Here is a 13,430-nt window from a genome sequence, read left to right on the forward strand (position 1 = left end):
ACACGGACACAGAACCATGTCTTAGAAATCTTCTTTCAACTTCCTCTGAAAATCATTTTGTGATAATATGTACACAGAAACCCCACACTACTACATTATAGTCTGTTTTCCTCTCAACAAAAGTGTGGTAATATGGTATTGTATTTTCTTTTCATAAAATACTATTAGGTCACCATGCTGTTCATGGCAATTTGTTTTTTTGTTTTTTTTTAAATAATATTGCTAATTCCCTGGTGTTACAATCAACCATAAATCATCCAAAGTCAAAGATCATTTTCTGAATTCCATTCACTTCTGATTTATGTTTCATTTCCTTTGTAACCATTACCAGCATTTCCAACTTCAACAGCTTTCCAAAGGGGATCTACTGCTGGAAAAACAATTCTGACTTTATGTAACCTTTCCTGATGACTATTAACATTACATCAGTCTCTCAGTTTTTAAGGTTGTTGTGGCTTCACTGCACTCTGTCTCTGGTCTCAACTGAAGGCCAATTCATACAAGTTTTAACACTCAGTTGCCTTCAATTCTTAGTCACATGCCATCCCCCACAAAAGAGTAATTTACAAATTAACACATCTTGAACACTGCATCATCAGTAGAAAACCCCTGAATTGTTTTTGAGCTTAATCAGATTATTCAATTACTTTATTAAGCCAGGACAGGCAGACAACAGCAGTTTACACTAGCCATCATTCCATTATTTTGTTGAAAAACAAGTCGTGACCAATAAAAATGTGAAGAAACCAGTTGTACTGACTCTAATGTACTGTTTAACAGCCTCTCTCAGTCTTTCATTCATTTATCTCACAAAGATCTTCACACTTTCTCCCATGCTACTCCTTAGGCCTGAATCTTGACCTCCTATTTGTCACATCAACCTGTTGCATCTTGTCTGTCAGACCGTAAGCTGGCTGAGGCTTAGCCTGTCTCTTGCTTTATGTCTGTACAGAGCCTAGCATAATGGTGGGGCATCTCTAAGTGCTACCATAGTATAAATAAGATTTTAAAACAAAACAGTGGAAAAATAATTATAGGAGAAGCAGTACTGTTAATTTACATTTGCAGTGTAGGTAGGCAGATGGCAGAATGTGACTTGATCTAGTGAAACCTTCTGAAACAAGTTTCACATCTAAATGTTCATTCATTTTTCCTGATTGTACTGAAGACTTGCAAAGTAAAGGTATTTTTCACTCCTTTGTTGCCTCTGAAATATTAGGTATCCAAACCAAATAGATATGACCTCTAAAGAAAAAAATCTAGCTAGAAACTGATGACATGGCCAAAAGCAGGTTATGTTATTGCCACAGGTGGACAGTAGTCTACATTTGGCATCACTGAATATGAGAGCACTCAGCATGGCAGCTTTCTCCATTCACTCCAAGAAGTCCATCTCCTGCAGGAAGATGACCCTTCAGGAAAGATGAGTTATGTAGCACTACCCACTGTGACTTTATTAAGCAACAGCACAGAAACTGCAGAGATTCTCCCATTCACTACTGCAAGGGCCCTGCAGATGAAACAATACTTGTGGTCAGTGGTAACAGGAAATGTTGAAGGATCTAATATAATCAGCATGGGCACCATCCTTTATAAGGAGATCAGTTATCAAACATGAGTAGTCTCAGTTCCATCAGTAGTCTCAGAAATGAACCAAAATGGACAAGGATAAAAGAAATCTGGTAATAAATAGTCTCTTCATTTGCGACATAAGCTTCAGGCAACATGCAAAACCTCAGGAACTATGTTCATCCGAGGGTAGAGTTTCCTACCTACCATATGATACTACAATGATGAGGCCCTGGAAAGAGGTTTTAATTCAGCTGATGTTTGACTAATAGGAGATCCTACAGGCTTCATTTTATTTGAAGGTAGAGGAATCAAAAACTAAAAAAGTTAAAAGCTTTCCTTGCATCAAGACAGTGTGAATAAATAAATCTAAGCAGAATTACTGCCAAGAGAAATATTAAGATGAAAACACTTGCTGTTTCAAATATTTTCCACATATGATCTACACTAGGAGCAGCTCATGCCACATGTTTCTGGAAAGTGACATCACCTTCCTTGGATAATGTTTACTTTGTAAGCCAATAAACAGTCCTTGACAGGAAGCTAGCAGCAGTTTGCCAAATGTCATATGAGAAAAAAAAGTTTACACTGGGAGATCCAGAAATCTACTTGATGCATCTCCAAATCCCTGGTGCAAAGAACTGCACACTCCCTTTGCAACTACTGTCGAATGGAAAGAAGCACATTCACTTCCACTAAATGAGCTCATAGCTTGTACTTTTGTGCCAGAGCAGTGAAACAATCATAAATGTGTATTTTATGTAAGCCAGAAATATTTAATGTGATAAGCATCTTAAAGATAAAGAACTATTGCTTATAAATTAACACCATACATGTGTACCAGAGAGAATACCTTAAGCATTCTTTGCTCACCTAAGTTTTTTGATTTCCTAATGGAGCCTCATTTTATTATCCAGTATTTCAAACCAATTAGGCATTTTTTCATCTCTTTAATACTTGAACAACTTCGAAGAGGTTATCAGTTCATAGTGAGAAAACAACAATGGTGGGAAACCAAACTGTTTGTAACATCCTAGTCACAAACCATTGGCTTTTAAAAAAGAGCTAAGTGGAGAACAGTGAACAATATACTTTTTTTTTCTTCCCAAAAACTGATTCCTTAAACAAAAACAAACAAAACCCCAAACAAATGATATAATGTCTACAATTAAACAGTTAAGAGATCCAGCCTCTTCTGCATATCTTTCTTCAATCACTCACCCTCACCCCACCCATCCAAACTTATCTTTGCCCCTTAACATTTACAAAATATCTATTCACGAAAGTCAAAATGTCAAATTACCAATGGTACTAAAATTTATAACACAAAAGCATTTTATTTTCAAAGTCCCAATTTTTTGCACCAATCACATTGATGTAAGTACTGTTTTCCATATAATCCTCTAAACACAGCATTAGGAAAAACAAAACAAAAATAAAAAGACCATATGTAAGAGGAAGATGCATGTTATCGCTACTAACTTCACTGCAATTTAAATGTTTACAGCATTATAAATATGAGGGGTTTTTTTTAGATATCACAGAATCCATTCCCTTTTCTAATTAAGATTATTCCGTATGGCATTTTTTCTTGTGTTTTCTCTAGTCTAACTTTAAGTATCTTCAGTGATGGGGCTTTCACTGCGTCCTTTGAGACTTAAACCCTGACCCAACAAAGCATTTGAGTGTATGCCTAACTTTTGGTATGATTTCAGTGGCGCTATTCACAATGAGATCTCTCAAGCACTTTAAGTGCATGCCTGGATCAGTGCCTTGGGATTGGGAATCATCATGTCATTTAATACTACTTTACTAATTCTTCAACCACTTATGGCCAGAATAAGCTGATAATCATATAGCATAATATATTTTTACACACTTCATTCCTACCCTCCAAATTCTGAGCATACTGGAGCAACCTTATAGTTAGAGTAACATTTACTCCGGTGCTTTTGTTTTCTAAATAAACAAATCATAATTTTTGTATAAAACATACATAGTTAAACTGACCTGGATAACTATTTTTAGAGCTTTTACTTTTTGATCAGAGGCCCAGGCATCCTTCAGTGACTGATTGAGGTCTTCAATCCGATTCATGTAATCCTGCTGAGTCAAATTCAGCAGCTCTTTTTGTGAACCCTGGTAAAAAAAACACAGTACCATTTAACACAGAGGTAACCAAGAAGAAGAAATCTATTACTTAGCCAATCTATTAACCTTAAATCTGGCGTTTCCTAATTTTTGAGTACTTGAGGTTCATCAGCAGGGCTGGAACATTTAGATCCACTGCACAGGCTCTGCCACTTGAGCTAACATGCTGTCTACACTACAAACTTTTGCCAACGCAAGTTATTCTGGCATATAGCTGCCACAGTTGGGATATCACTTGTGTGGGTTCCTACTTGGCTCCTTGCATCAGTGCTGCATGTACTCACCTGGAGTGCTTGTGTCAACCATGGGTAGGTATCCCAATATCATCGTCCAGAGCGCTGTCTTTTAAGAGGTTTTGGCAATGCATGGTGGGGCAGAAACAAGTCATGCAGGGGTGATTGGGAGCACGGGGTCAACTTCCTAGGATGCAACTTTCTGCATCCCATAATGTCATCTATATCCCATAATTTTCACGCCTTTTAAAAAAATCCCACAAACACACGCTGCCCTCCTTGCTGTCCACCATCTCTGTGGAGCCTGCACAGCTGTGACCTATTGTCCTGAGCATTTCAAGCATAGGACACATTATCCTCAGGTATTTGTAGAGCTGCAAAAAGAATCACATCAGCGAGGAGCATGAAAATTTCTTGGAGGACAGACTGCTGTGGGACAAAGCAAGGACCAATTCAAGGTTATTGGTGGCATTTACAGAGCAGCTGGAGACAGTGGAACACTGAATCTGGACCCAAGAAACAAGCAGATTGGTGAGATTGCATTGTAATGCAGGCTTGCAATGATGAGCAGTAGCTGCAGAACTTTCAGATGAGCAGGCTTGCGATGATGAGCAGAACTGTATGCTGAGCTCACCCCAACCTTGTACGCCAGATAGCTGCACTGACAGCGGAAAAATGAGTAGCAACTGCACTGTGAAAGCTTACAATACCAGATTACTACCAGTGGGAAATCATTTCGGAGTTGGAAAATTCACTGTGGGGGGCCACTGTCATGCAAATGTGCAGGGCCATTAACTGTCTCCTGCTACACAAGACTTTGACTTTTGGTAACATGCAGCACATAGTGGATGGATCTGCAGCAGTGGGGTCTCTAAACTGCGATGGGGTGATAGACATCACTCATATCCCTATTTTGGCACCAGACCATTTTGCCACAGAGTACATCAACAGAAAGGGCTAATTTTTTGTGTTTATGCAAGCAATCATGGATCACTGGGGATGCTTCATCAACATGGTAAAGGAAGGTGGACAACGCTTATATCTTTAAGAACACAGGATTATTCAGAAAGTTAGAAGCAGGGACTTTCTTTCCCGACAGGCGACAAAGTAGAAATGCTAATAGTGATCCTGGGGGACCTGGCCTACTCTTTGCTCCCCAGCTCATGAAGCTGTAACCTAGCCACCTTGACAGTGCCAAGAAAAGGTTCAACTACCAGCTCAGCAGGTGCAGAATGACAGTTGAATGTGCATTTGGCAGATTGAAGGGATACTGGCGTTGTTTACTCTCAGGATGGATCTCAGTGAAAAAAAAAATCCCACTGCTGTGTCTTGCATAATATCTGTGAAGCAAAGGAGAAAAAAACTTGCCAGTGGAGCAAAGGGCAGAGGTGGATCAGCTGTCTGCTGAGTTTGAACAGCCAGACACAAGGGCTATTAGAAAAGCTCAACGCAGAGCTATACAACTAAGGGAGGCTTTGAAAGAGCACTTTAACAGTGAGACCCAGTAACCTGTTGCGATGTACTGAGCTCTCCTTGATCCAGCTGTTTTGGGGCCTGTTGGGAATTGTGTGGTGCCTGGTGTACATCCAGGAATATAACAGTATCAATGCATCTATTAATTTTGTGGTGCTGCTTGTACATTAAACTGTTTTTTTTTAACTGATCCTACAAGTTGTGTCACACTGTACAATAACACGTAAGTGGGTGCTTTCAGTACCGCTAGGCAGTCTGCAGCATGTTAAGAACTAAGAAAGATGAATTATTTTCCAAACAATAGAATTTTATTGATAACAAAACACTGCAAAAAATTCTGTGCAAGTTAACAGCAAATACATTAAAAACTTAATAAATGTATGGACCAGAACTTAAAAGGGGCAAGTATGAAGGGGAAACGTCTATTTTACCTACACATACATCAGCCTTGACTCTCACAGGTCAGTATATGTGAATTGTGGTTGTCTGTAATGTCTCCAGGGTGGAGTGGAAATAGTGGGGACCCAGCCCCTGATGCTACATGGAATGTTGGGGCAGAGGGTGCAGGGAAATGCTGCAATGGAGCTCTCCATGGACTGCAAAGGGAGGTGAGTCAGTGACGGCTGAACCTGTAGGTCCACAAGAGTCAGCAGCACCTGTGTTTGCTGCCAGAGAAGCCCCATTATGTCCTGATGCATCTCCCTCTCTTTTCGTGCACCTTTCTCTGGTCCGCTCTTTTTCTTTCTTTCTCCATACAGTCTGCAATATTCACCCTCTAGGTGGCCTTCTGCTCATGGTCTGATGCAGCACTGTAGGATCTCACTGAACATGTCATCCTGAGTCCTCTTCTTTCTCCTCCTTACCTGGCTTAGGTGTTCCAAGGGTGTGGAGGGGGAACCCCTCAAGGGCACAACGGCATCAGCTACAGATAAAACACCCATTGGTACCATTGTCAGCATAATCGCAATGGAAAGTGAAAGTTAACATTCAAATTCGCTTTTCTTGCTCCCCTAAAGTTTTAAACAGGACATGCTTATTGACAAGTCTGCTTCAGAGTGCTTGTGCACGGCTCCTCCCCCGCCACAGCACCAGCCATGGTGAGTTTGACCTGGCAGGGCCAAGGGAAATGAGGAGAGAATTCTTGGTTGCATGAAACATTGAGCATAGGACATTGGCAATGAATGCTGGCACCGTTTTCCACAGGTGGTGTTGATTTTAGCTGATATCTCACTCTGGAGGGTGACAAAGGCACAGACAGCACAGCTGCTGCTGGAGTCCTGAAGCTGCCCAGACCCATATATCGCTAGCCCATTTACTACAATGGCGACTGCCAAAGTTATCACCAACTGGCATGGGAAAGTGTCCTACTGCAGAGAAAGAAATAAAGCTGCCTCGCCTAGAAACCTTCAGGAAAGGACTGCAGAGTACCTCCATGAAAGTTTCATCGAGATCTCTCAAGAGACAGCCCTGTGTACATAAACAAATTGCTCCGCCTGGCTCACCCTGCCTAATGCTACAGGGGAATGAAAAGCAGATAACTCTACCTCTCTTTGGTGTACCACTACCTCTTCTGGTATGAGTAAGTTAATGAAAAGTGATTAGCTGTGTCCTATTATGCTGGGGGCACCATTAGTACATCATTGTAATAAGAAATACAATTACACACTTACCACAAGGTTCCTTCTGCCGCGCTCAACTGCCGGGACTCACTGGAGTGCAGTAGAGTCTCAAATAAGTCCTTAGCTGGACTCCTCGGTAGCATGTGCCCCATCCGCCTCCTTGCTGTTCATGCCAGGAGCCTGTCACTCAGGCTGCTCAGAGGCATCTATGGTGGCCTGCAGGGTGGTATGGGGTCTCGCCATATATGACATGCAGCTCTTCGTAAAAGCAGCAGGTCTGCAGCTCAGCACCAGACTGACTGTTGGGCTCCCTAGCTTTCTGGTATACTGGCCACAGTTCCTTCACTTTCATGTGGCACTGCTACAGATCCCTGTTGCATCCCTTCTCCTGCATTCGTCAGGCAATCTGCTTGTAGATGTCCACATTTCTATGGCTGGTCTGTGGTTGTGCCTGCATAGCATCTTCTTGCCACAGACCCAAGAGATCCAATATCTCCTGTCTACTCCAGGCCAGAGCGTGTCTTGAGCATGTAGCTGGCATGTTCAGTTGGGCAATTGCACACAACAATGGAGAGCTACTAGGTGTGCTCACCAAGACAGGCAACCAGGAAAAGGCACTTCAAAAATTCACACTATGTTAAAATGTGTGTGTTTTTTTTGGAGGGGGAGGAAAAGCTTTTGGTCTCCATGACCCCTGGGCAACACAGTTCACAATTGTGACCACAGCACTCAGTGTTGGGCATTGGGGGACAGCTGTTGAATGACTATTAGGGTCAACACAGTGTCTACAGTTATGCTGCATTGACCTCAATACATCGACCATGGCTTAATATTACTGAGAGAGGTTTTGCTATAACAGGGCACTTGCACAGATGGGAGACAAATGTAAGCAAAGTAACTTTGCAGTGTAGACCAGACCCAAGTAATGGAGGACAACCTATTATCGCTATCCTCTATGTGGACCAGCACTACAGGGGGATGAGTCATACACTCTGCCAGCAGGTTTCACAGATATTGGCTGACAACAACAAAGGAATGGTGAGACTCCGGAATCAAGGATTCCATTCTCATGGGTTCTCTAGTGGGCACAGAGCCTCATGTTAAACAATTTTGGCTGACACTTTCAAAAAAAAAAAAAAAAAGTCAGCCTGAGGCAGACAAGAAGCATGGAAAATATCATCCCTAATTAATCATTAAAGTTTGGCAGAGATGCAAGAAACAAAAAACTCGATGTTATAATGGGAAATGAGAGGGAACCTTAATAATAGGCTGAGCTGCCAGCCCCTCCCTTATAATAACAGTGTTTTTATCCCAACATTTTAGTATGATGCTACAAAACACCACATTCAAGGTGCTTTCTCCTACTGCTTTGCTGTAACAACTCACTAACAAATATAGCCCCAAGCTGCAGAGATAAGAGCCAGATGTGAACTTCTCAAAAATCCAGGGAGGGGAGGTATTGAATCCGAGACTTTGGTTTAGGTCTATAGATCATTTCTGCCTATAAATATTCTCAGCACTTCTACGAATATTCCTGCTGATATCAGTGATGCTGGTGTAGCAACAAAGGTAAATAAAGCAGTTGTGCTGGCTCCCACAACTTACTATACAATGTTTGCCAAAAGGACAGGGAGAAAAATCAGGAGGAGAGAATTTTGCTTCTACTAAAGAGGGCAAACATAATGAAAGTTTAAATAAATACAAGAAGTACTTGACAATGCCCTTTTAAATCTTGTATTCTTTATATATTAACCAAACGTCTTTAAAATATAAAGCTGATCTCAAGAACAGAAACATCAGACTGACCCTCATGCTTTTAAGCCATTTTCTCTAATTGAAATTATTTATTCCTTTAAATTTTTATGAGGTTCTGTGGTTGACTGACATTAAGTTGCAGCAGCAGAAATAAAACATCCTTTGGTTACTTTTGGGCCATGTACAACAGGCCTTGAGTTCTTCTAACCCTCCAATTCCTTTTCACATGAACACTATTATATATTGTAAGGCTGTTTATGAACAATCAAAATGTGTTACAGAATGGTGTGCAGACCTAAGGCAAAAAGTGTTTCAGCAATAATTCTAAGAGCAAAGCTCACAGCTACTCATTTGTGAAAATGAAAAAGTATGATTAAGTATTATCATGTCAGAACTACTGCAGGTCACTGTAAAGGACTATGTATCAGGAATGACTACCAGGAAAATAGACAAATGGAGTGATGAAGTGCAGAAGCAATTGCTATTTTATGAGTGAGGCTAGGCAATTCAGTCTGAGTAGTGAATACATCATCTATTATTGAGATACCCTTATTCTTCCACTAATAAATCTAACCTGAAGATATTTAGGTAGATAGTACTTTCAACACATGATAATTTTATATATTCAGCATGAGATTAACACAATGTTATGTTAAACATGAGATCCATGTTGAAGTTCGCCGTAAGACACAGAGGCACTGAAGCAGAATTAGAGAATTACTTTTTGTGCCAATTCAATAAGGTACTTAAGCAAATCAGTAGCCCCAGAGGCTCTCCTTTTGGGGTACTGGTTTTCAATGAGCTAAAAATTTAAGCCCTAATTCTATATATCTATACACATTTACACAAACACACACACACTTTCAATGGGACTACTCATGTGCATAAAATTAATCAACTGCATAAGTGTTTGCAGAATCAGGGCTTTAGGGATAAGTCAGAAAGTTTCTTAAATAGTTTTATCTCACGCCATTAATTTTATTTCTTTTTAAATGGAAAAGTTTCCTGGCCAGTTTGCTCACCTCTTCAAGGTCATCCAGCTCTTCTAGCCTTGTTCGCACCTTTTCAGAAACTGCTGAGCCAGGGGTTGTAGCTTTTCCTGTGGGTAATTATATCTTTGAGTTCTTTTAAGTTTTCAAATGCTTAAACTCCATATATATAAAAAAAGACTTGAGGGGAAGAGAGTCAGATTTAAAGAAGCCAAAATGGTGGATCAATAATCTAAAGCAGCTATTCAGCTGCTAGTATGAGAGACTGGGAACCTGATTTTCAAACAAAAGCTCCATTTCTGCAGGCACACAATGAATATCGCCAACAATTCATTCACCCTTTTCTCCCAATAATTCGTAATGGGTACAGAATAGCAATTGTAAATTGGAAGCCTGATTTAAAAACAAAACAAAAAAATCCCAAAAAAACCAGGCTCTCCATTTTCTACGGTGAAGCTCTGTATATTTACTCATTCCAAGATTCCACTTCCTATGGAAAGTTCTCTACCACTCAGCCTCGTATTCTTCAGAGCTATTCCCACTAGCAATACAATTTTCAATGCAATTTTTAAATTAAGATTTTGGCGTCACACTAAACAGCCAATATAATACTGAAATCAGCTCCTTTAATGCTTCTCTCTCAGCCAGACAGAGAATTGTTGAACAGCTATGCAAAGTGCTTCCTTCTCTTTCCCCTCCTGTACCCTTCAAGCAAGTGGGAAAATTAATAAAGACAAGCCAAATACCAATGCAATTCTGGGAGATTTGTAGGGATAGGAACTGCCCAGATATTTTTTAAAGCCACAATGTAAATTACAGGAGTTCTAGTTTCTTTCAACTGCACATAAACGTGCACCCAGCAGCCACTAGGTGGAGCAAGATCAATTTTATATTTCTTGCTTTTGCAAAAATCCAGTGGGAATCTCATGAGCAACAACAGTGAATCAGTTCACAGTTGGAGAAGGAAAGCTTTAATTTGAATGCATGTTTGCACCACAGGTCTGTTATTTGTTCTCTCCTTAAAATAATGGTCCCATACCACTCAATATAGAGAAACTACTTACCTTTTTCAGAACTCATATACAGATTCTGCAGAGAAACAACAGCATTTTAGAAAGCATGTATTTACAAAGTATTAACTTATTTACAAATTATTTAAGAAAATGTGGGTTGAGTTATTATTTTCAGTGCTGCTATTTACATCTCTATTAATTTACAGAATAAAATGTGATGGTAAGCTCTTCATGGCATGTTTCTGTATTAGTTCTGGGAAGTGGCTAGCATGCTTTTGGGTTAGCTCTAAAAATAATCAAGTACAATAGGCCAAAGATCAGCCAGACTTCCTTATTAATATTTAATATTTAAAAGCTAGAGCTGCTGGGATGATTTTCCACTACACTGCAAATGAAATTACTGAGTTTTTCTTTACATAGAAAAGGAATATTCAGAAGGTACTCAATTTCTGTAGCCTAACATTATCCATAGTTTATTAAGTTTCTTACACAAAATCATTAAGCACACTTACAATGGAGAGTTTTTCCGTTGTTGTATATCTAGCAAGGATATCACCACGTTTGCTTGACCATGGTTCAAAGTCACTTCCTACAGCCAAACTGTCATCTTTATCACGTTTCTTTCTTGTACTATCCTAGGAGGGACACAAACACACAAGGTGTTCAGCTTCATGTTTACAGGGAAGGCTGAGAAAGGTTACTATACATTTTAAGACCTACTATGTTTCATGTGGTTACAGATCCTTCCACAGATTTACAACATTAAAAAACACAAATATTACCAAAACTACTATAGCAAAAGAAAATAGGCAAATGAAATGCTCTGGTTAGTTAATATGGTACATTTGTACTGAAATAGCTCTTGCATGTCTATTTTGTTTAATCTACTTGAGATAATTGCCCTTGAGTGTTACCATGTTAGCTGCAGTGGTCACTGGATCTGATGTTGCTGCGAACAATGATAAGGGATCAGTACCATCCAACACACTGCTTAGTGGGTCCATCATTGAACTGGAAGAAGAGGAGGAGGTAGAAGAAGTACTTCCTTTCCGACCCATTTTCTTGGTCTTGGATTCAGTAACCTGAAGAAGAAATTCAATTGTAAAATGAAGATATTTATTTCCAGTTTAATAACTTATTAGAGCACAGATTCTCCAAACAGCACAGCACAGTTTCTTCTCCACTAGGAATGCCACAGCTGCAGCACTAGTACTAAGAGGTTCTTTTACCATTTTTGTTTCCATTCTCTGAAGCAAAAGGCACTCTTTGCCAGCATTTCAAAAGCTATTCTTTAAACACATGAAGTGTAGAGCAGTCAATATATCCATACCTTCTTTCCTTCTACTGCCCTCCCACCAGTTCATTCTCTCTCTCCTACCTGTTCTTTGCTTCCTCCTCCCACTCTCCGTTTTATCCATTCTTTCATGATGCTCCTTAAGCTTCAAACAGCCTCCCATATTCTGTGCATCAATCATCCTTCCTTTCGTCTCTCAAAATCCATCCTTAAAGATTGCTCCTTTCAAGAAGCTTTCCTGAGCAGATCTCCCTACTGACCTTCCCAAGTTTGAACTGCTGCCCGTGTATCAGTCACGAGTTAAACTGTAACCTCTTTGGAGAAGGGACCTTGCCTCTTGTGTCATTTGTAGAGCCCCATGCGCGCTTACAATGTTCCATAGTGTGTTTAAAACCACAAACGGTTTAGAGGTAACCCAAAAACAACAAGTTTTGCATCAAACAGTATCCTGCCTGAGTTGGTCATAATCTAGTCTTTTTATATATTATGAAACATTTCATATGTAACCAAGAAGCTGTGCAGGATTTGAGCTGTTCTTCTGAAAAGTAAGAAACATTTTCTGGCATATAACACCTAGACATTCTGTACTGTGTAAATAGCAGCACAGACTCCTGGTACTATAGAAATGGGGGGAGCTGCAAGCTGTTGGAGCATCCCAAATGTACGTCACTGGTATTGTCAGTGACCTTAAAATAAAACTTTTCTTCTAACAAATTCAACAGGAACTGCTCCTAGATGCCAGCAGGAAACAACAGTTTTCACTATTACAATGATGTTATTTACAAAGTCACAAAAGGGAACTTACTGTAATGGGTTTTAGTGGATGGTAGTCCCCAAATTCCACAGATACAGTCTCCAGTCTGCATGATTCAAATTCTGATGTGTAATTTCTAGACCTTGCATGCCTTAACAAGCAAAAATAAAGAAAAAGTTTACAGGTGCATAATTGTATGTGTATATGAGAGACTGTAAATATGCACATTTGTGTCACACTTAACTAGTGCAGGCATTTTTATACACAGAGCAATGTTTTGGAAACTAAATCAAAACCTACTGTGTAAGGTTTCCCCTTGCATGGGTAGCTAATTTGTAAACTGACTTGATTATTTTGCTCTCTTATACTCTAAATAAAAACATTAATAAAGTTTTCCCCCATTCTATTTTACTATTAACCCCAGTTTATATTAATCATTCACAACAATTAGAAATACTTGTTCATCTTTTAAGATTGTCATTAATGTGGGGGAGGGGGATAAAACTAGAGTTTCCATACCCAGAACTGGACAGACCTAGGAAGGAGAGCTAAGAGTTTCATATAAAAAGACACAGATGTA

General features: G+C 39.7%; 1 protein-coding gene across 3 annotated transcripts in view; it reads right to left on the reverse strand.

The window, feature by feature from the left end:
- Positions 1-13,430, reverse strand: part of VPS35L (VPS35 endosomal protein sorting factor like) — a 97,274-nt gene that overhangs the window by 76,919 nt on the left and 6,925 nt on the right. For all 3 annotated transcript variants that reach the window (XM_067551026.1, XM_067551027.1, XM_067551028.1), the window contains exons 2-7: positions 12,902-13,001; positions 11,717-11,884; positions 11,315-11,437; positions 10,854-10,878; positions 9,823-9,899; positions 3,580-3,708 (exon numbers count right to left, since the gene is read on the reverse strand). In XM_067551026.1, the coding sequence (XP_067407127.1) occupies positions 3,580-3,708; positions 9,823-9,899; positions 10,854-10,878; positions 11,315-11,437; positions 11,717-11,884; positions 12,902-13,001 (622 nt within the window). The remainder of the gene's footprint in view (positions 1-3,579; positions 3,709-9,822; positions 9,900-10,853; positions 10,879-11,314; positions 11,438-11,716; positions 11,885-12,901; positions 13,002-13,430) is intronic.

This window comes from Emydura macquarii, unplaced genomic scaffold (genome assembly GCF_026122565.2).
Source record: "Emydura macquarii macquarii isolate MOO-44397 ecotype Brisbane River unplaced genomic scaffold, CSIRO-AGI_Emac_v2 contig_1348, whole genome shotgun sequence".
Classification (NCBI taxonomy): Eukaryota; Metazoa; Chordata; order Testudines; family Chelidae; genus Emydura; species Emydura macquarii.